Genomic DNA, 24,996 nt, shown 5'->3' with positions numbered 1-24,996 from the left:
CGGCCCTGGCTCACAGGAAGGACTGCTGCAGCCGTACAGCATGGCAGGAGCTCTGCCATGAGCTGCAGCCCTGGGGCTTGTCCTAGGGGAGCTGGTGTGTCACGACCTGATGGATGCAATTTATCCGGGACCAAGTGCCAACACAGCCAGCCTGAGTCAGGGGAGGACTCTCCTATGGGATTCTCTGCTGTCCTGTGTCCCCGTTTCCCTACCTCTAAAATAGCACTAACACCACCTCCCTGGCACGCAAAGAGCTGAAATGCTCCAAATATTGCAGGTATGAAGCCTTGCTAGGGGCCTCAGCATGGCAAGGACTCGTTCTGGGATGCAGAGTGAATTTGAATCGCTTGTGGGGAAGGGGAAATCGCACGGCCCGGAAGGGAAGGAAATGTCTGGATGAATCCTGGACAAGGCAGGCTACTGCAGTTCATGCCAGCAGCGCCTGTGCCAGCAAAGGGAGGGGACAGTTAATTTAACAGAAGTGCTGAGGAAGCAGAAACTGCTGGGACGTGCATGCGGGGGGAGGCAGGCGGGCCCCTGGCCACCCGTTTCATACAGAGCTCAGGGCGCAGCAGCGGGGAGGACCTGAGCTGCAACAGCAGTGCTGGTGGCTCCACAGGAGAAAAGGGAAAAGCTTTTCCAAGGTGCCCTTAACCAGGGGACAACCACACAACCAAGGCGAGTGACAGAGCAGGAGCAGCCCAGCACCATGACTGCCCTAACTCTTCAACTGGCTCTCCCCACACACCAAAGCTCCTCACAGACTGCCCCAGTCTTGCCTGGCCAAGCAAGGCTTAGAAGGGCCAGACAAACTCCCCCCCCCTCCCTCGCTCCCATCCCCATGAGCCTTCCAGGGGCATGGTGAGAGCACACACCAGCTCCCAGGGCTCAATGCACCACTGCTGACTGCGCCTGCTAGCGCAGATCCCAGAGCTCTGGCAGCCTGAATTGCTCCTCGTTATTTATTGTTCATTTTGGTCTCTGGGATGGTGCGATCCCCTCTTAGGATTTGTGCCCTTTCATTTCCAGGCCTCAATAACTCCTGAACTACAGTTTCATGTGGTTTTGTGATTGTTAACCCAGCATGCAGACGGGGCTACGGCCATAAAAGCTCAATGAATCTTGTATGGCAAAACACAGGCTGTGAAAGCATTTTCTCCTTCATTTGCAGTCAAAGAACATACTCTCGCCACCACGAAAGATGCAACAGCAGCCAGGTTTTCCAAGGAATCGTGTTTCCTCATTGCTGTGCAGAGGAGAAAGGACTATTTCTGCTCAAAGCATCATCAGTCTTCTAGCCCTCATCAGTAAAAGGGTCCCTCACAGATTAAATCCTGCAGTCCTGTAAAATCACTGTTCTCTTCCCTCCCATCGATTGCAAGACCCACCAAGGCACATACAAAAGAGACAAAAAGGCCTTTACCTTGTGGTTTTTGCCATGGCGATACATCATCCAGTCCTCCCCATTGGTGCTGACCTCCAGCTTGTAGGTACGGACATAGTACCCGTTCTGGGTTTCCCTGGAGATGGCTCCCTGTGTGGCGATGGCTGTGAGCACAGTCAGGAAGTGGAGGTCCACCTTTCCAGGGGAAACAGGGACAAGAGACAGAGTGGTGAGCACCTGAGAGCCCAGTTAGCTCCTGGCTAGTTTTCCTGACCCATGAAAACATGAAAATGCTCCCTCCATTTGGGGAGGCACACGGGAGTGTAAGAACCGATGTCAACAGGCACAAAAGCCCCAGGCTGACTTCAGCAGGATGCTTGCAGGTAGGACCATGGGACAAGCGTAACTTGTCTTGATGTCTGTCCATATGGCACCTTCACAAAGCCTTCTTCCTGCCTCAGACCAAGCAACAGGATCTGCACAGAACCTGGTAGCTCATGTCCGTTAAAACAGGACAAGGGCTGACTTTTTCTATGTAAAATAAAAGCATGATGCCCAATTAGCAAGTGCGACAGTTCCTGGTTTTCCCTTTTGTGCTTTTTTTTTTTACAGTGTGGGTTAAGAAAGGTCAGCAGAGCTGGCTTGGTAGCACTGCCATGAATGAAGAATGAGATGTCTGCTTGAGGCAGTGACATTCACCACCTCCCGTTCCTAGTGCCCTTTAGCAAGCAATGTCTCAAGGCAATGAGACACAGCCAGAAACCTTGTGTGGACAGAGACTGTGGATCTAACCAGGTCCTAGGGAAAGCCTTGGCTCTGACAACCCCCTGCCTGACATTCAGCCCGCTCACACTCCTTGCATCACCGATGAGATAAATATCACTTCAGCTGTTTTTCCACGTGCCTCCTGGAGATGTTGGTCCTCAGGCCAGTGGCAGTCAGTGGCCCTTGTAAGTGGCCGAGGTCTCTTAATTTCTGTCAGTAAGCTGGAAAGTCCATCAAAGTTTTGGGCAGGAAGGAGGGCCTGGGAGAAGGACAGAGGGTCGAGCCAGCCCTTGTGCAGACTAATGGGAGAGCCAGCCTGCCTCGTTTCATGGAGGCACCGCAGCTCCCCTGCTGCTCACTCCCCGTGAGCCACACAGGCAATAAAAAATTCAACAAGCCTTATGGTCAAGGGTCAGTTTAACAGCACGACACTCCATTTGGTGGGGGGTGAGGCGAGGGGAGGGGAAAGCACACAAACCTGGAGGTACTCTTTGTTGCTGTCTACATTGGGGGTCCAGCCGTTGTCATCGCTGTTGAGCCGGCTCTGCTGGGGCGTCCATCGCCCATCTGAGTAGGTGGAAGAGGCACTGATCTGCATGTTGGAGATCCTGCCAGACTCCATCCCCAGCGGCACGTTGCACTGGAAGTCTGGAGCGGGAACACACACACACATACACGGATCAGCTTACAGTCTGTGCATTTCACTCCCAAGTGGAAGGCAGCCCTGATCTATCCTCCCCAGCTAACCCCGAGTGAAGCTGTCTGCCTGGAAAGATGAGCAGATCTGCACCATCTTGTGCGCTGTGCATGTTCACAGATGGCAGTGCAAAATTAAAGACAGGGCAGCTTTATGTTTGCATGGCCCTCAGAAAATTAATACAGTGCAGATCTTTCTCCTTTTCTCTATTTTGTCTGCCTTTGCACAGTTTTGACACTGTTCTGTCCCTTCCCTCTCCCCATCTCTACCAAGATGCCCCAAGTCCCCTTGCCATGAAGTTCATGAAGGCTGGAGGTGAAAACTAAGCACTGACAAGGCAAGGAGTGTGGGCAGGCACAACAGGAGGGCGCTCACTGCTGTGCTGCCAACAGCAACGTGAAGGCCTGGAGCAGGCAGGTCTAGTGGTTCTGTGTGCATGTGAGAGTCTGGATGTGTGTGGATGTGTGCGTGCGCTGTATGGGAGGTCAGGCCCATGTGCATTGACCAGCAACAGACTTGAAAGACTCTGGCATGCTTTTATTTGTGTTTCCTCACTTCTAAGGCTTTTAAAAGTCACAATTAGCCCAATCTTATTGCACATCTCATATATTTTATGGCAGCTGTCCTATAAAAACAATAACAAAACAGTGATAGGAAATACCACATGGGACAAAGCCTGCTGCTGCTGTAAGCCAATCGGGCTCCACCAAACTGTTTTTAATGTGGCCAAGTCAACCCTGTGTGGAAATGATGGGCCAAGTTAAGATCTCAGTGGTATCACTGAAGTTTCAGTTTACACCAGCGTGAATCAAAACAGGCCTAACCCTTTAAGAGTTCTTCTGCTTGATTTCTCAAGCTTTGTGTCTTATTAATGTTTTATTTCCCAGACTTTTTAAAGAACAAAATAGGAAGGGGATTAAAGAACAGATCAACAGAGTGTGGAAATATGTAATGGTGAAGAGCTCATGCTTCTCTGTAACTCCCAGAGTCTCAGCAGAGGCGTCCTTAACTCAGCTGTGGAGCAAGAGGCTGTAACACAGCTGCCCCCAGCCTTGCACAACCCCTTCTCTACCCTGCTCTCTGTCATGGACTCAGCCTAGGGGCAGAGACCTCCTCTCTTTCTCTGGGACTGAAGGGTGTCCTGAAGGCTTCTTCTGTTGTATCACATGTTCACTGCTAACAGAGGTTGAGAACTATAGCTCTGATGAAAAACTATGATGGGAAAAGCAACTGAATCTTTCCTAGCCTGCAAATGTTACCACAAAGAATCAAAATGCTCTTCATTCTCAAAACACACAACTTTTTGTCCTCACACCAGTTCAATTCATCTCCCTTAATAAGGGATTTAAAACAAATTTTGGTTTGAACTTGGAGCTTTAGGCATTTGTTTAATTAGACATGAAATTCCGATTTGTACTTCGGGGCTGCAAATTCTGGGAAAACTGTAGAGATTTTCCCTGATGTTTTAATGATTCTGCCAAACCTGCTGGGTTGAAGTCTTACCCTAAATCCTTTGAGCTGAGCACATACACAATGGATTCTATCCCAAAGTAGTGTGAAGACTTTGTGAGCAAGTGAAAAGTTAAGGAAAGGTCTGAGAGTGTGATTCTTCCTTAAATATAATTTCTGTGAGAAACAGCCGACAGCGTAGCTCTGTCACTACTGCCAGTGGGAAAGGAGCCCTTGGACATGCTTCTGCCTGCCACATTCTTGCGAGGGAAGAACTTGGGTAAAACAGGCAACACGACTGCGCAAGACACACTCCCACATTCCCAACTTACTTTCAGGAACTTCCTGTTGGATCAAGTAGTACTGAGCAGAGAAACCATCTTTAGCCACCGCTAGGTCAGTGTGGAAGGTGAGCGAAAGGACGCCGGTGGTTGAGCGGATGTCCGATGGCATCTTAGTGCCACAGTACCTGCCTATCAAGGGGCCAACTGCAAAAGAAAGAGCAGCAAAGGTAATGCCTGCCTCTCCACCAGCTTCCTGGGTCAGCAGCAGATTGGCATCTCTCAGCAGGGATGCCTTAGCAGGACCGATTGGGATGAAAGAAAGGCTTTGGGGATGGGCTATTTTTTACATCCACTGGCCCAGTGCCAGGCAGCGTGCTGTGCGGAAATATCCACTGCAGCAAACATTGCTCTGCAATTGCTGGGAAACGCTCCAATTTGCTTTATTTCACAGTGCTGGTACAGCACAGGGAGATAAGCATGCATGAACTCTCTGTCCTTCTCTTAGCGAGGAGCAGTGGCACCTGGAAGCATCCCATGGGACTCTTCAGATCAGTGGTTACAGCAGAGCAGCAGTTTCAGGATTAATGCATGCAGTTTTCTGCAAGCACATCATTCCCATGGCCAACCAAGCAGTGCCCCCAATGGGGGGCAATGCTGCAGCCATGTCTAAGGTTAGACACCTTTTGTCTTAAGAAACAGACCATACAGTTTTGGAGCTTTGTGAGACAGTAAGAGAAGCTGAAGATGCTGGCATGGCACCCCATGGCTTACCTTGAGGGATGCCATCCCAGATGTCCAGCCAGTCGTACTTGCAGTCTCCCTCGCCTGCCTGCAGCGGATCATGCTCGAGGTCGAAGAGCAGAAAGTGGAGGAGGATTTCTGTCTTTGGCTTGGCTATGATGGTGAAGACACAGTCCAGGTTGTGTGGATACTTGTCAGGGAAACCTGGAGACTCAATAGTGCCATTGGAGGCAGTGAAGTTTCTGGAACAGTCCTCAGAACCTGTAGTGGCAGGAAAAAAAACACTGTCTTAACAATGCAGCTTCATCCTGACAACTTGACATGCTGTGGAAACCCCATTTTGATCTTGCGTTGTGCATTCACTTCTGGACATTTTCTGTGGTCCAAGAGCTGTGTGAATTGCCTGGAAGGATGGAGAGTGTGATTTTCAAAGCTTTCTGTGGGTGGAGAAACAAAGTCTGTGCACTCACTGGAGTGGGCAGTATGTGTCTAAACCCCTCAGACAGCTCTGGAAACATAAACCGTATGCCTCTGTTGATCCCTTTGCCAATTACTCCAAAAATGGGTCTAGGAGGGAGATCCCATCCAAAGTCTCTCAAAGCCAGGGCTATGATCTGGCAGACCAGCCCCTGCTGTGTCCCCCATGCCCAGGTGGTGGTCCTGGGAGGCCACGCTGAGCCAGGCTGGACTTCCCCTGCTGGCCCCTGAAACAGTGACCAGCTGGGAGACCTGGGTCCCCCACCCTAAAGCCCAGATGGAGGAGCTCCCATCCAGGAAGGGGCTGCCCTGGGAGGGAACAAGAGACGAGTAATGGGAACACAGTCTCTCTGGAAGAAGCTCTCCCTGGGGGCTGGTCCCCTGCAACCTCTCTCCCTCTGGCAGGGACATCTGTGCCTCAGTTTCCTCTTGAGAAAATCAAGAAGTGCAAATATTTAGACAGCGAAAGGACCCGGAGGGGCTGGGGAGTGCCAATGTCTCCCCTGTCAGCTGGAAGCCTCAGAAACCCTCGGGAGGCACGCGGTCAGCCTGTGGTGCCCTGAGCCCTGCAGCTCCGCTAGGGCTGAGGGGCAGCTCCAGCATACGTCTGGGGCGAGGCGGGGGTAACGGGGGCCGTGGCGGGGGGCTCTGCTGGGTGGGGGAACAGAGCCCTCTTTCTCACAGGCTCAGCCGTCCGCACCAGAAATGCAAGTTATTTCTATCCTTAAGGAAGACCTTTGCATTGCGAGTCGGGCAGACAATGTTGCCTCTCATTTTTTACTGACCCCCGCACTGGCCCCTGCCGCAGCTCGGTGCCCCCTCTCAGAGAGCCAAGGTGCCTCGGGGTGGCTGGGGAAAGGGGAATTTGTGCCTTATTCATACCACGGTGACTTTGAAACCGCTGCTCTGTGGAGGCAGGACAATGGCCAACAGAAATCTGCAGCCTGGAGCTATTGGAGGGGAAAGGAGATGTTGCAGGGGCTTGCGGCCACGGCTGCAACCCGGCGTTAACAAAGGTTTCTGCTTGGGTTTAGCTGGGACACCCGCCTTCTCCTCCGCAAACCCTTCTGCTCCAGCTCTTCCAGGCAGCACGAGCCTTCCCAGGGCTAATGGGAGACTTGTTATTCAATTCAGCATTAACCTACAGGAGTCAGGCCAGCAGCCTGCAGTAATGGCAGGATCCCGGCCCCGCATTATGCAGCGCCTAGCTGGAGAGCTGCTCAGGAGGGTCTCTTAATTGACTACCTAATGAAGCAACCGGCTTTTCTGGTGTGAACCTGTGGGGTAAAACAGAGGCAAAAAATAAGGCCAAACACAAATCACAGCATAATGCTGTGAATGGGGATAAGGGTGTACTTCATTCTGAACAGCTACAAGACAAAATAAACAGAAACTAACGCAAGCTCCAAGCTAGGGAGAAAATCAAAGAGTAAACCCAGAGTTCGGAGTCAGGGACTGTCCTCTGGAGACAGGAGAGACATAACCATGTCACTGTGTTCGATAACAAGTTTCCTCGTGTGGGGCTCTTATCAGATTTGGCATCTTTGTCTACAGTTTGGCTGATAGCAGCAAACAATGATCAGTTTTTCATAAGGAAGCTGCAGATAATAAACAGGAGTCATGCTGGCTTCAGCAGCACGGATCAGCCTGAGAGGAGACTTTGATGCCCAGCGATGGAGGGCTCAGGCCAGCTCTGCCAAGCTGACTCACAAAGCGAGCAGCAGGGAGCCTGAACCAGCCAGGGCAGACGGCTCCTTTGTCAGCCCCCAGACCGCTGACTGATACCCATCAGGGGCCTCGGAGACTGGTATGCAGCTGTTTGTATGCAGATCGCTCCTCTCTCACACGGTGATAAGGAAAATTTAGACAAGGTGTGGAAATAAATGCTCAGTTGAAACGTGTTGTTTTTGTAGGTCACCTGTAAGGAAGAAAGAAGCTGCTGCAACACTGTCTTCACCGATCTGGACAATAACAATCTGATGACCTTTAAAGCTGATGACACCCTTGCTGGCTACCCTGGCAGCTCAGACTGAATCTTCCCTGTGCCTCATGTTTGAAAACAAAGGCAAGGTTTGTTCGTATGCAGTGGCCCCGCAGCCTGCACGGCCACCGCTCTCCTGGGAGCCCTGTCGGGGCCAGGGGCCAGGCAGGCGAGGAGGGCTGTGGCGCTCCCGATCACATGCTCACCCCTGTGCCTGCGCTGAAACCTGTCTTGCTGGGCTGGATTTCACGGACTGTGGCTGGAAGAAAGTGTGACTATCTGGAGGGGATGGCAGCTGGCAACAGGGGAATGGTGGCTGGGGATGTGGCAGCATGACTTCACATGTGGGGGCAGCTCTGCAGGGATCTACAACAAGGGACACAAGCTCTTTTCCAGCCTCTGACCAACACCATCTCCCACAGCAGCCCTTGCTTCCCCTCCCTCCTTGCCAGCAGCAACAAAATCTCCTTCTCCCATGAATTTGGCAGCTTCCTGGCTCCCACCCTGGCAGGCAGCGTTCCTGCCAGCTGTCCCATCCCTTCCCACTGGCCACACTCTGCCTGGCTGGGCTACCTCTGCTGGGTGGACCACTCCACCCTGCTCTGTGCCCTGAGGCAGGGCACGGACCTGACCTGGGACAAGCACAGCTCAGAAGGGGTTGAGTGCGTACAGGGAGGGAGCGGCAAGGAATGCTGAGGAGAGTCAAGTCAGATGTCTTCCCACCTGAACACAGGCACCCTTTGCCATCTTCCATGCTGGCAACTGGCCTCAGCAAATCCCAACAGTCAGCTGAACCATTAAACTCCATCGGGACCAGTCCATGTCTTAACTGCTAACAAACAGCAGTGGCCTCGGGTGGCCGCACCAGACCAACTCAATGGCTGGCTATGCAGCCCAGGCAGCTATCACCAACAGCACTTTCCTAAATCATGAGAACCTCCAGACACCCCCTGTCCTCACTGTTTCACAATAAATTTGGGGAATCCCATTCCTGTCCCCATGCAGCAAAGTCTCCACATTCACATCCACCTGTGACTAGGTTGGGGAGTGCCTGTGAACCTCTGTCCTCCACCTGAACCCCGGGCACTGGGGCCTGGTAAGTCACCCTCTTGTGCTCTGTTCTGATTCTTTACTAGGCGTGGGCATTTTTTTCATGCTGGATGCGATGACGTGAAAGCTGTGTGTGTTTTCTTCCAACGCACAACACAGGAATGTGAGCACAGAGTGGGCACCTGCATCTCCATGCGAAACATGCTCTTGTTCCCTCGGCACCAGGCACACCTCACTCACCCGCACACACACAGCACACACAGAGAGGGTTTTATGTTCTCAAGCCTCCTTCCCAGACACACAATCCTGACAAATATTTAGACAGAAACACTATTAAAAGGCCTTTGAGCAGCTTTTACTTTCCTCAATAATAGTTTGGTATTAAACAGAATTATGAATAGTTCCTCTCATATCCGCCTGGAAAGGCGCCGTCTCGGCCCCTTTACGGCATGGCTGACAGCAGTCCCCTGAGCACCAGACCTCCCCCTTACAAACCCAGCTTCCAGGGAGAGAAAACAGCATCATTAATCAGTCCTGAATTACAGCTCCACAGGAGGGGGAGCTCCATACGGTCCTAACAGAGGGACAATCCCCACTTAGCCCTAACAAGCTTTACACATGCCATGAAGAAAAGGTATGTTTTCTAAGTCTTTGAATTCAGGAGAGCATTTAACAAGGAGTCCTGCTTGTGATGCCACACTACGATCAAAAAATGCACTATCATGTGCAACTAACATCTTCACCTTCTTGGAACTGTGATGAAATAGATTTGCTTGAATTAAAGGAAAAAAAAAAAAAAAGCCCTTCAATCTGTGGAGAACATGCTAAAAATCATATTGAAAAGGTGGCTAACAACATCTCCTTGTGAAGATGACCGTGACAAACGGCCTGGAAGACAGGCACTGACTCGGACACTGACCTGTCTTGTAGATCTCATAGCGCAGGGAGAAGCCGGCACCTTGCCGTGCGTAGTCTGAGGTGAACTTGATATAGAGAGAGGAGCCAGAAGAGATGATGGTAGGAGGTGCTATGTTCCCACAGTGTTTGCCCAGCAGGTCTGCTGCTTCGCTGTCCCCATCTCGGATCTCGATGAAGTCGTACCTGTGGAGGCAGGTGAAAAGGCATTAAAACCATCTGTCAGGGAGATGCTTCAGGATGCTGGGGACAAACACAAAACACTTCTTTATCTGCATATTTCACAGAACTATCTTCCAGACAGGTTCCTGGGACCCTGTCACTCACATATATGCACACACTTACATTTTTCCCTTTTGTCTGGCTGGCTACATTTAAGTCCCTTTCCCTGTTGCTCCTCACACCATTAATTTACTGTGCCCACATCCACTTCAGAAACAACTTGCAAAATTCAGGACACAATTTGCCTGTATTGTCACAAGCCCCTGGTATGGGGGAACCTCAGCTACTGCTCTCCTGGGCTGCTCTCCTTCCCTACCCTCTCTTTAAGTGCCATTGTGCCACTTAGCACAGCTCAGGTTATTCCACTCTCCAGGTGGGATTTGGCCAAACGCACAGACATTAAAGAAATAGTCGATGTTCAATCAATGCGAGCAGGTAGCTGCTTTGTGCACTCTCTGACACCACATTGGTCCTTAACAAGTGTGGCTAGGATATTTATTTAGCACTTGGACAGTAAGCCTCTTCTATTAAGTGCCAACAAAGTCTTCCATGGGTGAGAGTTGCCGCATGAAAAGCTGGGTAAGCACATTCACCACTGCCTGACCCGGCGTACCTCCGGCAACCTCAGCCTGCCTTTGCCACCCTCCACCTGGCGATGCTCCTCCTGCCCGCCAGGCACGGCTCCGAGGAAGGAGTCGGCTGGTTTGGAAGAACTGCCTCCCGCTGCAGAGACAAAAGCTTGGTGCAAAGTCTGGCTGGAAGGGGAAACTCCCACAGCTCCCTTTGTATTTTCATCTAGGCCATGACTAACGGCAAGGTAGTATCAGGCTCTGCGTGCTGCGGAGAAACAAACAGCTTTTCTGCGAACATCTTGTTCTTCAGCTGTCTTCTAACACCCGCGCTCTCCCGCCCCTCTTCTCCTGTCTCTGGCCAGCACGCTGCTATTTACAGAAACTGCCCGTCTCTCCTCTCCTGTTTATTCGCTTTGTATCAACCTGTTTGAACAACACGCTGCAGCTCTTCTCACGGGGCTGCGGGGGGAAGCAGCGTTTCCTCGCTGCCAGAAATCCGCCTTTCTTCTTTGTCACAAGATCTCCTGCTCGGGAATGGAGAGTTGAAAGGAGAAGTAGCTTGCTGGATACAGAGTGATCCTCATGTGACTCATTCCTGATCTGCAAAGCACACATTGGCGGGCAACAACCTCAGAACAAACTTACAGGGACTCAGTGTGCTCCTCCACAAAGAAAGATGGCCCGGACAGCTTCGCTTTCACTCCTTTCTGGGACTGAATCGGGCTGAGAGCCAAAAGCAAAATGCCTGCAGATAAAATCCTGTCTACGCTGGACCAAGCACTGAGTTAGCTCTAATCACCCAGCCTTTAACTTCGTTACAAACGCAATTGGCTGGGCCAAGGTGAAATCCAAGCGGTCTTGAAACGAGGCACTTGCACAGGAAGAGTGTTTGGCTTAGCTGGCGGGTGGAAGCGCAGGGATGTAAATGATGCTCTGCTCCCCTGCTCGCTCTTAACCCCGGGCAGCTCCCCATCACCTTGTGACCCCTTACTACCCTGACACCATCCAGCGGCACCCTCTGTGACCCCACTAATGTCCATCATCTGTGGTTTGATCCTATCCTCTCCCCAGGGGGGAGAACATGGAGGGCAGTGTTAGTGCTTCTTTTATGTAGAATTTTTTCCTCCTTGTTTGTCTATTTGTTTAAAGTAGTGCTGAACAAACAGCAGGGACATTTTGTTCTCTAAATAACTACTTGATCTTCCACAGCTGAAGCACACGTCTGGGCTGCAGGACTGCTGGCGACTAGTGAAATTGTGAATATGCGGCAAAAATGCATTTGTTGAAAACATGAACGTTGGCAAAACACGGGTAATGTACGGACTGGAAAAGCTGCCATTTGCATGGCACAGGCACAGGTTAGCTGCATCCCAGGGCAACACATCTGATTGTGTGCTCCTGGGGTTTTAACTCGCCGACACCGGCCACAGCCTCCGCTCCTTGCCTGCAATGATCGCAGCTTCTGCTGGAGCCAACACCAAACACCCTGTGGCTCCTCACAGGGCTTCCCAAACCACCCAGTGCCGCAGGAGCCCTGGCAATTTCAGAAGCAAATTCTGGACCAAGAAATATTTGCTTATTGAATGGGTGAATAACTTCCAATAATACATACAATAGGGGAATATTGCAATCTGCTCTTGGGCAATCCGCAAATGGAAAATTAAAAGAATGAATCTAGTATGTAAACCATCAGGAAATATTTGCCTCTCTCTGAATTAAACCCTGTTTGGCTTCATCCAAGCATCTAACTGAGCCTTCTCCTAGTAGAGCTAATCCTTAATAAATCAAATGTTACAAACAACTAAAAAAGCCCCTAGGAGAAGGTCAGGGAATCATTTTTGCCAAATATAAAATGAATATAAACACATAAGAGTTTTTGTTCCTAGCTAAAGAAACTTGGCCCAAGCCCTCTGTTCCTCATAAGGCAAAACTCTCTTTCTTCAGGTCACATAAACAGAGCGTGAACTGGGAGAGTATTACAGTCAGGAGATAACTCCTGCCCAGAGGAGGGGGAGCACATCCTTTCTCTCCAACATAACGATTAAGCTTTAGGCTTTAAAAATGACACACCAAAGGCACCCGGTCCAAAACACGAGACTTGCAAACTTCGGCGAGAATACCAGCTAATCCCCAGCACCGACTTTTGGCACCGTGTGCTTCAGCCGTGTCTATGCCTTGGCCCACAATCACACAAGCTGATAAACCCCATCCTCCTCACGCTGGGTCACTGGCCACGTTAAGATCTACTTTGGCCAGACCTTTGCTTCTGTTAAGCGTAAGCATCATTTCCAGGCTTCGTTCTTCCCGTGTGAAAAACAAGAAGAAAAATTGGAAGGAAGAAAACCCCACCCTGGGGATGCTTTTTGCTCTAACCATTTCATTCCCAGATAATTACAGACTAGTGCACGGCTGGGTGGGACACATTTACGCAGTGATGGCATCCCTACTGCCTTGACCAGCACCCAGCAATTTGAGTTTCACTCATATAACCAGATCCTTTGCTTCAGTCAATGTGCACCAACATCCTCCTGGGCTGACCCCTCTGGCCCCTCTGCTGGGCAGGCTGCCATTTCCAAGGTCACATTTCATGGCCACTTCTCCCCATCTAGGCACTGCTCCCATGAGCTGACCGTAAATATGTGAGGGTAGGGTGCAGCATCCTTAACCCACAACTGTGGTCAGTGGATTAACCAAGTCTTCCCGCAGAGAAGGTGACCGCAGCTGGCTGCTCCTCCGGCAGCGGGATATTTTCAGCTGCTGCTTGAGTGGGAAGGGCAGCCAGTTGGTTTGAAACCACCTCAAACACAGTGCTTTTCACTGGGGAGTTTTAAGGCAGGGAGGCAAAGCTGGAGTGCTTTTAACTTCCCAGACAATGGGGGGTTGAGAAAGGAGGGAAATGCATTGCTTAGATGCTCTTCTTGTAGCTGTTTAACAGAATTAAACGGAAAACATACAATGCTTACAAATATTGCTGCGCTTTTATTAAAGGTTTTTAGTAGAAAGTGCTTTGCTGATGTTAAGAGAGCTTTTATAAACTAATTATAAAGCACTTCTAATGCGTGTATTACTCATGCTTGCTTGCTTTTTCCTCCAGTCAACCCTCCCTGCTTCCCAGTCTCTTCTTTCTCTCTGTTCTCCCTAAGTCACTTTGCTGCAGAAAGGCCGCGAGGCACAACAAAGGCCAACAAGCCCCAGTTGCGGTGATGAGGAGACCTCCACCTTTTCAGTCCTTTTCTGTTGTGAAATGGCTGACGTGCTCCCTGGCCACTCAGCCGCGCTCCACGGCTCCCCCAGGCCAGCACAGAGCTCCCAGGCTCCCACCCAGGTACCGCTGAGCTCAGAAGCACCACAACCCACCTGGGGGGCAGCACCAGACAGCCTGCACTATTCCTCTGGGCGCTCCTTTCCTGAGGCACGCAATTCGGCAAAAAGCACTGTTTTGGGACCCAGACTGCTCCACGATAATCAACAAACCAATTGCCCCTGAGCCCCACATCCTAAGAGATGCCAAGTCCTTCCTCACCAAAACACGCTTCGAGGACATTACGGGGACATGAGCTTAGGATGGAGAGAAATGGGAATGATAAATCATTTATATATTTACAGGCATTGCATCGGTCCTCCCAACACACAAACGTGGGCAAGCTTTGCTTCAAAGCCCAAGCAGGGCTGGCTTCCCAGACCAAGCTCTGGCCTGGCTGGCAGTTTTCTCAGAGCTATCATTTGGAGGAGGTGAGGGCTCACACACAGCTAAAGCCCAGTTCCCAGTGCTTGCCAGGGTGGGAAGAGAGCTGCAAGGCTCTAACCTGAACTTCCCCAGTGTTTAATTTGGAGCTGTTATTTATAGGCATTTCCATGGGGCTCATGACTGCACCTGGCAAACATTAATGAAGGGACCCTCACGAGACCCCGAGAGGTGGGGAGGCAGCGAGGAGCAGTGGCTAGCCCAAGGTCACAGAGGAAGCTCACAGCACAGCCAGGAATAGAAGCCAGCCTTGATTAGACAGATTATATTATATTAGAGCAGTCTGGCCTAGATAGACGGAGAGACAAATAGGTACTGACTGCATGCCAACAGCCCCAAATTTGGGAATGCCCAGCGTTGACTTGAGCCTTCGAGACCTCTGGTCTGCTTGAACCATATGTCGCACTATCTCGAATGCATCTGCTAAGGATATGAAGAGGAACTGCAATGCCAGTGAAGTTGAGCAGACATTAATATTCCGCGGATAGCTAGGGCAAGGCAGGAACCTGCTTAGCCACAATGTCAGCTGGTAAACGCCATCGTTCCCTTTGAAAGGCTGGTTTGTTTCTCAGAAATTGTTATAAAGAGTAAGGTTTTTTAAACGTGCTCTGAGAAAAGGCTGCTTCTTAGCAATGAGATAGCAGTTGCGGTATATATGGTTAAGAAATGGTGAACCAGCAGCACGGGGCTTGTTTTGCAATCAAGAGGCAGCTAGAATTAATGTCCATTACATGCTAGCTGCCTTAGTCAATTTTTCTGTGTCACCACCCATCTTCATGCTCTTTCTTATGCCACCTTCAAACCAAATCCTCATTTCATGGGTGGTTACGTTGTAAAAGACGAGAAAAACTTTTCTGTGATGTTTATACAATCTTGAGCAACTGCAGGACATACCCTTCAAAGGTTATATTGCTGGAGAAACTACTGGGGACTTTTCAATAGCTTTTTTTTTTTTTTTTTTTTTTTCATAGCCACGAGAGGAGATGCAAACACCTCTGCTGTCTGATGAAACAAGGGCAATGAAGTTTGATCCTAGCTGCCAGCCCTTAATCAGAGTAATTAATTATAAATACAGCAGATGAATTGGATTCTCCTTTGACTTGAACTGGTTTTACACCTGTGTAACTCATCATTTTAAGGGTAATCACTCCTAATTTATCCTGGGGCGGGAAGAGAATCAGTCCTCATGGAGCCTGATACGGATTTACACAGACCTAAAAAGCTTGTATCATAACCAGCTTCAGCCAACTAAATAAATGTCCCGTGCTCTCAGTGGAAACACTCATTGCAGCCATCCTGGGACAGGGTTAATCGTTCCCCTGCTCTGACCTTTGGGTGGCTGAAGGCACGAGGTGCATCTGGGCTCAGCCTGCAGCTTGTGGGGTTGCTTGAACCATGCCGAGGCAAAAGATGCACCCCGAGCTTGCCAAGCTCACCCTGCTTTTGCCCTGGTAAGTAACTACACCTGGCAACAACAGACACAATTAGGCTACCATTGCTCTGCATCTGAAGGGATTTCACTGGATTTTAGAGACTAAAACTATTAAAATCTGGTGGCAGCAGAGGCAGAGGCAGGCCTGGGGGGTACATAATTGCTTAGGGTTTCTCGGAAGTTTGTTTTGAATTTGTTGCATCCAATTATGTCTTGTGTAACCGCAGTATTGTGGGGTTTTGTAATCATTCCACTGTGCTTTGGATTCTTTTATCTCCTCAAAAATCTAACCAGAATTTCTGAGAAATGAGAAAAATCCAGTCATTCAATCAAAAAAAAAAAAAAGAGAGAGACAGAGACAGAGAGAGAGAAAATAACCCTAACAGATTGGAAAACTTCTTCAAAAATGTCTTGAAGACAAAAAATGGAAACTACAAATAGCCTCTATTTTTATTCCCTGGACTGTTTTCACCCCCGTACAAGCACCACTGATAGGAAGAGTCTCAGCAGTAACTGTTAAGTTATGCAGGAAAAAAAAAAAAGAAAAAAGAAAAAAGGTAGCCAAAATACAGCTTGCAAAGGAAAGAATAAAACATATCTGTAAACTCCTGTGGCGAGTTCTGATTCAGGAGGGAGTTTCAGCTCCTACCACGCTGCATGCTGCTGCCCCCCCCGAGGCAGGGGAGCAAAGGCTCCCCACGCTTTGCCGCTCATCCTCAGGCTGCCTTCTTCAAGCTGTGTTGCCAGATCGCTGCGGAAAGGCGCGTTGGAGTAGAGAAGTGCTCTCATCTGGGGCATGTCTGGAAAACCGTTCATTATATAAGAAAACAAGATGTGCTAATGTGCACTTTAGGGGTTTTCTGCAGGCTGTTGTTCAGGAGTTACACATGGCTGTTTAATTTTATTTCTGTCTCCAAAACCATCTCTATAAATTCCTCACCCTTCTATCTTTAGCTACAGGGGTCGCTCGTTGCAAGATGTCTTTGGTAGTCTTTCCTTGGGGGTTGGGGGGGGGGAATCATGGTGAGACCAAGAATAAAATATATATAAAGTGTGTTAAGAATAGCCCCCCTTCCCATGGCGTTCTGCCTTCTGTTGCTGCTGCAAGGGAACTGAAGCAACTCACAGCCATTTCATACCCCCAAACTGCAGGACACTTGAGAAACTACATTTGCACTTTCCTCCTTCTGCTACAATCCATCTGTGGAAAAAATTAGACTTTGCTTTCTGTGTCATCTTACTGTCACCACTCGCAGGCAACTTGATCACTAACAGAAAGAAAAAAAATGTAATAATAAAATATAACAACCGCAAGAGGAAAAAATACTGCCAAACAGCAGCAGACCAGGCAGAAGGGAGAGGACAAACATTCGCTTTGCAGTGGGGGAAGCAGGTGAGCAGGCTCCTGTCTCCAGCTCCTGATGTCAGCGAACAGTGCCTGACAGCCCAGGCACTAGATGGGGACCAGCTCTGGGCCGGGCTGGCCCCAGGGGATGAAGGTCAGGGCTGGCTGGCAGCTGCTGAGGAAGAGGAGGGGATGCCCACGAGCTCTGCTGTGCTGCCCCCGCCCCGAGGACAACACCCTCCACAGAGATGTAGCAGGCCATGTCCCATCGCACCTCACTGGCACGGTGTCAGTCGCGGCCTTAGACACAACACACCGAAGAACGAAAGAGTTGGTAATAACCAGGATCAGATGGGAGCTTTGCAGCTCGGCTTTCCACATATCACTCATTTGCACTGGCTTTTCTCAGCACAGAACTGAAACAAACACATCATTAAGCTGTGATTGTATAAACGAGGTTGCAGGAGCTGCAACCCTGACCAGCCCCTTCCCGCTGCTGGCCACCTCCATCTCTCCTTAATGACGAGCGGTCTCCCTGTGACCGGCCCACCACGGGGTGGCTTTCTGACCCCACAGCATCTCAAGCATGGCCAGCTCGCAGCTCAGCCTCAGGGCTGGGAAGCTGGGAAGCAGAGCCTGCCGCCTGCAGCTGCTGCTGTTCGGGCACTTCCACTGAAACCTCACTGAGCCAGCTCGGAGCGAGAGCAGTCTGGGGCAAACAGCGCACCGATCCTGCCCGATCCTGCCTCACATGCTGTGTGGTGTCTCCTACCGCCTCCAGCCCCCAAATCCTTGCAGCAGAACTGAGCCTTGCCGAGGGTCTGAGCATACTTAATGCCCGGATGAGGGTGCAAGCTGACGGGAGCGTCCCTGTTTCTCCCACAAACACAGCCCCGGCGCTGCTTTGTTCGGGGAGATTTCCTTTGAAGCTGCCCTTTGTATCATCCCCTCGCTCAGCCTCGGCGGTGCGCCTGCTTTGTCCTGCCAGCTCAGCCATGGAGTGTTTACAAGCCGCCCTCACCCTTCCAGGCTGCGGTTCAGCTCCATTGACACTGAAGGCAACAGACTCCTCTCTCGGCGTGTGATGAATCAATTACTTCCTCTGACACTCTATTACTATAGCCCTTACATCTCCAGATTGCAGATGAAAAGACAGGCTGAGAAGGGGGACAGGGAAGGGGAGAGGTCTCCTGAGGTCTCCATCAATTGAGTTGTTGGACATCTGAAGAAATCCCCATCTGCCATATTTAAAGACACAGAGATGTGTTTTGCTCCCGGGCGGCAGAAAAATCAGAGGGTTTTAACAAAAGAAAACCTAAGAAATCAAATGGGTCAAAAAACTTCAACAAGGTGCAGTGAACAGAGATCAATGGTGAGTCAGTCCCCTCGGCTGATGGAGATCCCAGACCTTGTTCCTGCTCACGGTTATCAGCCAAACATCAGCATTACCAAGGGCACAACGTGTGAGAGCCAGGCGTTACACCTTCCCTTTTCTCTGCAAAATAACAACATAAATAATGCCTTACACTAACGCTCGCAGAAGAGGAAGGAAGCTGAACACATCCATAAAATCTCCTGCTGGCAGCAAGTTAAGGGGGGGGGGGGGGGCTCCTTCTCGCTGGACATCCGTCAACAACCCCTGGCTCTGCAGGCTCCCGGGGGGTTTCTGACACATTGGCTGTTTCCTGTGCAAGCACCGTGCAGGCAGCACGGCCTCGGCAGGCACGGGCTGAGCACAGGGCTCTCCCACACCACCGGCGAGTGCTGCCTCTCACCAAAGGGGTCCCCTCCTCCAGAAGCAGGGTCGCTCCCTTCCTCACACCCACCTCTGCCTTCTGTGCCTCTGAAGGGAGTGAGACCCTGCTGCCTTCTGTGCCATTTGTATCAGGGCTAAGTGACTCTTTGGCACAGGATTTCTGCTATCAGGCCCCACTGCTTCAGGCTCTGCTTCTATAGCAATTTGTTAGACACAAGAATCTCCACATCTGTCCTGGTGCTACCTTGAGAGCACCACTATCCTGCTGGACTCGGATTGCTCAGTGATGCTGTACATAGGTCCCACGAACCCCTTGGGATTCAATGCAAAACCAACCAACCAAACAGGTTAGCCACTCTTTCTAATGATCTACGTGCTAAGCCAGCATCAGGAGGCCTTTCCGTGGTGTCTGAACTGATATATCAAAGACAGTTGCTTACAACATCCTAGCTGTGATTAGTGGACCATGACTGCTATTAACTTATAAGGAATTCCAGGATCACCAGGCCGTGCTTTGCAACGTATTATTACATTGCCATTCAACATAACATGCAGCCGCTTGACTTAAAGAAAACGGAGAACTTGTCTCCTACGGAATCTAACCTCTCCCAGGTCTTTCAGACAAGCTCTTTGCTGAGCTCCAGCCAAAAGCAGCCAGCGATTTCTTCTGTTTTCAGTCTGCTCTTTGCAGTCGGTTCTTTTTATTTTGCATTCATATTTAATTGCAGGATTCACACCCAGCCAGAAAGGCTGGTTAGGAACCAATTGTTGTTCGCGGTGCTCTGACCTGGTCATGAGCGATGCTGCAAGGCAGCAGCCTTTGGCGGGGAATGTGTAAGGCACTGTTGCTATCTAGACTGGGTTTTGTGCCTGCAGATGCCCAGGTGTGCATCTCTTCTTTATAGGGTGAGGAATTTAAAATGATTTGTGAAAGCAGGAACAGTAAATCAATAGCAGGGAAGGGGAAGGACCCAAATCTCACAACTCCCAGCCCTGGTACTGCTGGTTAGTCTGTCACTCCTCTGCTACAGCCTAACAATAGGCATGATATCCATGAAAAAGGCTGTGTGCAGCTAAGGCAAACAGTTGCTCATTAAAAGCCTAATTCAGTTCCTACGGAAATCAAGGTAAAACCTCCTGCTGCCTTTACCAGCCTTTGCATCTGGTTCTTATCCAAAAAGGATGTTTTTAAAATATCATTCTGGCCCCTCCTCACATTCACTAAACCTTCTAACACCTGCACCCAGACAGCAAACCCATGACACAGAAGTGCCTGCTAGCCCCACTGTATGATGCCAACAAAGTGATGAAGGCTCAGATCCCTACTGGCTTTTAGGCTCCCTAGGCCACCTGTTTGGGATGGATGCTGCAAAGAGAGCTGAGGGCACGGGGCGCATCATGGTGCTGTGGTGACCATCGGGCCATCCGCCCCAGATTGTTCCAGCCCATTCTATGGCATCTGCTGTGCAGTAAAGACACAACGGGCTCAGAGCTGGAACGTGGCTGGCCCTGCAGGCTCACAGAAGGCACACGTACCGCTGCTTTTAGCTGCACCCTGAACTCCATCCCCGAGGCACCACCACAGACGGCCCCATGCTTGCTGGGAAGGGTCCCCAGGTGCTGCAGACACCCATGGGTCCTGCTCCCTCCCTCGCTGCCCAGAGGTGCCGCCCACAGAAGCAGCAGGTGAAAGGCTGCCCCTTGGCTAGCCGGAAGGAGGGGAGAGGTGTCTGCCGCTATTGCTCCCCGTGTGATCAGCTGGCCCTCGATGTATAATCACACCAACAGGACACGAGGTGCAGAACGAGACCTGATGCCCCTGCGCACTGGATGCTGGTGAGCAGTGTGACGTTGGAGACCCCAGGAGCGTGCTCTCGCCCTTCGCCCACCTCGCAGCCTGGACACAGCCTGCCCCCCGGGAGAGGCTCGGGGCATGGGCAGGCATGGCCACAGAACGAGCTGAGCCCTCTCAGCTCCACCGATGGGCAGCAGAGTCCAGAGATGTGAATCACCCCGAGCTGGTGAAACGTCACTGAGGCTAGCCCGCTCTTGATGTCTTGTTTTGGAAAATGACTGGGGCTTGACAGGAATTATGAACCATACAGCGGATACTGCATGGAGTTAAAAACCAGCAGAAGCTCATTTGAAGACAAGTTGAGCTGCAGTGTCATGTTACCCAGACTGAATTATTTCCTGTACGTTAGAAATGTCGCTTCTGGCTACCCATGCCACAAATGTATGAGCAAGCAAATGCTTTCCTTAACATCTCATCTTTGACTTCCTCCCTCCGCAGAGTTACAGCTTTGCAAGAGACCCAGTCGCTTCCCACTGCAGCCTGGTGAAGAATCCCCCTGAACTCTGGTGTCTGTAGTGCACCAAATTTCTCTTTCCTAAGCATTTCCCCACTCTGGACATGAACTGTACTGTTTCTAAAATGTTTACTAATGAGCTAATTATGCAAACTTTTCAAAGCATTTACTAATTAGCTGTCCGTAATTGCTGCCTTGTCTACTCTTAACCTTGGCTGATGGAAGGAAGGCCTCTTGCATATTCTGCTCGTTAGAAGGAGGCGGCCAGGAGCGTGGGGCTGGGTGCACAGGGCCACCAGCTGCATTCCTCTCGGTGGGCACCGGGGCTGGGGCAGCTCCCCCGCCTTGCGAGCACGGGACTGGGGCCAGCGTCTGCGCTGCCCTCCAGGAAGGACACAGAGCTGCGTCGCAGCGCCCCGTTCCTGGAAGCGCAGGTGATGGCATGCTGCGACAGGGGGCCTTCTCTGGCTGGCTGTGCCCGTGTGTCTGACCTTTTGCAAGGCACCAGTGCATTATTGCCGGCGTCTCCCGGGGGATAACTCCACGAGATGGGCACCGGGTGTGTGGCACCTTCCGACATTGCCCCGTGGTCCCCTCTGCCCTGTGAGCTGGGAGCAGGGCTATCTCCTGCTGTGTCTGCCCGGTCTCTGGTACACACCAGGATGCTGAACTTGGTTCTGTCTCTTGGCATCGCTGTACTGCAGGCTTTTATGAGCCCCAAATGACAACCGCCCACATTTCCTCCTAATGGTGGCCGCAGTTCCTTGTTCTGGAAACCCCCAGGGCCTGACATGGGGATCCAAAGACAGGAAGAAGAATCGGACTTTGCAGCTCGGAGCTGTCTCCAATTTGCTGCCTCCTGCCCGTTTTTGGAGCCCAAGCCCTGTCTCGAGAGCTTCGCCAGCATTTGGCAAGTGCCACCAGAGGGGGCTGCGAGCCGCGGCTGCAGTCCCCCGGATCCTGCCCGGGCCGGGAACAGCAGCCGCAGCGAGCACCCTTTGCTGGGAAGTATCTGCCAGAAAGGGCGACAGAAAGACCGGGTGGCGTGGCCTGCCTGGAGGTCGGGCTTGTTTTAAATAATAACACCGCACTGGTGCAGATGTTATGACTCAGGCGAAAGGTCTGCTGCTCGCAGAGGGAGCGTAAGCCTGTGCGCGGCGGTCTGGAGAGCGTGCCTCTGCCCCGTGCAGGCAGGAACGTCCCGGCACCCAGGGCGGCTCTGCGCAGCCCGGTCCCCGGCAGAGCCAGCGAGTGCAGCTGGGGACAGCAGAGCGGGCAGCCAGTCTCTGGAGGGAGCTTTTAATGGTCCAGAGAGAAATCTAGTAGTGGGAAGGACGCAGGAATGGAAAAGGTGGTTATAAACGCGGTGATTCACGCTGAGCTGAGGTTTCTGACTTGGATTTTCCAAGCAAGCAGCACAGACAGAACAGAGAAGTGGCAGCTGGAAAGGACTGGGCAGCTGGGGGAGCCGGGGCACAGCCCCACTGGTAAAAATGGTTCAAGTTGCTCCTGGGATCAGAATTAAACCCTGGCATGCACAAGGCTACCCAGCTACCACCATGCCATGCCTTGAGGCAGAGTCAGAACCTCTCCCAGCGGCAGCAGCACGCTCTTTTCCAGTGGATGGCACCTCCCCGTTCAGGGAGCAGATACCGCGAGCGCAGGTCCCACTGCTTGAGTCACAGCTGTGCTCGCAGGGCAGAGAGAAAGAAGGGTGAGTGGACAGGCTGTTACAGTTACTTCTGAATAGTTTGGCAGTGTCTCATCGGAGTATCAAGCTTCCTTTTTGGCTGTGCTGTCACGCTGTGCCCTTGGGGCTGCAGGACAGAGCGAGCAGCGGCCGGGGTCCCAGGCCCCTCTCACACCCCCCTGCAAGGGGGGCCCTGCCACGACTGGAGCACAAGGGCTGCAATTGCAGGAGGCGGCCAATTTTCTTTATCTGAAGTGTTTTCCAAAGTAAGGCACTTCCTCAGAGCACAGATGAAACACAGAGATAGAGAAACATCTTCTGGGGCTTCAATTATACCCAATTACTCCTTTGATGACGGCTGAGGGGGGGGGGTGCAGTTACTTCATGCAGCTGGACACGGCCGAAAAATAAAAGCCCAGATGTGCCTCTGGAGAAACAATAGCTATAATCAGCACCCGGCGAGCCGCCTGTCGCTGCCACCCCTGGGCACCCACCCGGGCCCAGCCTGCTCGGTGCAGGCAGCTCCAGCTCCAACGCCCGGGCAGCTCCAGATGCAGAGCCGCGGTGCTTTCCGGCCAGCTGCCCGGCGAGGGGAAGTCGCTGACCTTTCCCTGCAGGTCCCCAGGGTGCCAGGCACTGTGCAGAGCACAGGAGGAAACGCCTCCTGTCCCAAAGGGAAGCCTGAGGCTGATAGGAGGAGGGCCAGAGGGGACGCATTAAAACGGAGATTTTCGCAGATATTTTTGTAGGCCTTAGGATGGGGTTTTGGAATGTAAATGTTATGCTCGATGAGGAAGAAACTTTAGCCTAATAAGGGAAAAATAAATGTCGAAGGAAGAAGCAACAAAGGAAGTGGTTATGGTGTTTACCTCTGGCAGCTGGAGCACGAAGCACAGGCTGGCCCTGCTCCCGCTCAGAGCTGCCAGGTAGCAACACCAGGCGAGGGGGAACCTCGTCTGCCCAGAGACCGAGTGCCAGCCAGGTTCATCAGCCTGTCATCCTTGTGTGAGCGTGCTTTATGTTAATGGTCAGATGGCAGAAGAAAGGCTCTGCCTTGAGATGACGTTTCCTTTGTGCTGAACTCCCATTCCTGCTGAGGCTCCCACTTGCAGCTGCAATGAGACCTTTGCTTCCTCATAGCAAACCCTCTGACACTGGGATGGTATTTATTACTGGACGGTCACCTGTTAATACTGCTTCATGTCCAAGCAATTACACTGTATTAAGATTTGTCTCTCTATGGTAGGTCACATAAAACCAGAAAGTCTCCTTCCCATCTGTTTCTTTTAGGCAGTGTTCATCTCGCATTGCTTTCACTGATTTAGTTATGGTTCCCATCAAGTTCTTTCACACCAAACCCAGTGCTTGCTCTGGGGGGCAGGTACCCACATGCTGCTGGGCTCCCAGCTTGTACTGGGGGTCAAGAAAAGCCCAGGTGCACTGTGGACGAGCCCTGGGCCTGTTTCACTTGCACACACACGACAGCTGAGGGAACAGAGATGCAGGCAAACTTCACTTTCAAGAGAGGCTTGATGTTAATTCCTTGTTTCTAGAGAGCAATGCTGCTGCTCAGCTGAATCAGGCCCCTGAGAAACTTTCCTCACCATTCACGTCCCATGGCGAGCTCTGGGGACCGAAAGCCTCCAATACAAACCTTTCTGCAAGGCTGCCCTGTGTGCACCCACATAGGAAAGGAAATTATCGACAGATGATCTGCCACGACACAGCAGAAAGCAGCAAAGGGACAGCAGCTCCAGCAGTCGGGGCAGCCCTCCCAGCACGCAGCACCCGCAGCTCAGGACCAGGCCCTGCTCTCTCACAAGCAATAAGATGTGGCAAAAGTTGTCCTAAGTATCCAGAGCCGTAAGCGACAACTTCACAGGTGTAGAGGAAAAGCCAGGTGCCCATGGAGGTTTCTGGCACTCTGGCTGACCTGGCTTTGCTTGCCCGAGACCTTGGAGAAGCAGAGACCCTCCTGCCCAGCTCAGCCCCTGCTCTACACAAATTGTCCTGCCCAATACGTACTGCATACTCTGCAGACCGAGAACATAGGCCTATAAAGCTTTTATTACTATGAATTTGGGACGACTGCATTAGCTATGAGAAGGCTATACAGCTCAGCCTGTACGAGCAATAATAAAATCTGATAGCAACCATTATTCTCACGAGCACTGCCAAGGCC

The 24,996-nt window shown here is 51.3% G+C and overlaps 1 protein-coding gene across 7 annotated transcripts in view; it reads right to left on the bottom strand.

Moving 5' to 3' along the window:
• NRP2 (neuropilin 2) overlaps window positions 1-24,996 on the bottom strand; it is an 86,661-nt gene that overhangs the window by 48,530 nt on the left and 13,135 nt on the right. For all 7 annotated transcript variants that reach the window (XM_035331217.1, XM_035331219.1, XM_035331218.1 and 4 more), the window contains exons 3-7: window positions 9,748-9,929; window positions 5,351-5,581; window positions 4,628-4,783; window positions 2,628-2,797; window positions 1,424-1,579 (exon numbers count right to left, since the gene is read on the bottom strand). In XM_035331217.1, the coding sequence (XP_035187108.1) occupies window positions 1,424-1,579; window positions 2,628-2,797; window positions 4,628-4,783; window positions 5,351-5,581; window positions 9,748-9,929 (895 nt within the window). The remainder of the gene's footprint in view (window positions 1-1,423; window positions 1,580-2,627; window positions 2,798-4,627; window positions 4,784-5,350; window positions 5,582-9,747; window positions 9,930-24,996) is intronic.

The sequence above is a fragment of the Oxyura jamaicensis genome, chromosome 7 (genome assembly GCF_011077185.1).
Source record: "Oxyura jamaicensis isolate SHBP4307 breed ruddy duck chromosome 7, BPBGC_Ojam_1.0, whole genome shotgun sequence".
Lineage (NCBI taxonomy): Eukaryota > Metazoa > Chordata > Aves > Anseriformes > Anatidae > Oxyura > Oxyura jamaicensis.
This window is presented reverse-complemented; position numbering and strand designations above follow the sequence as displayed.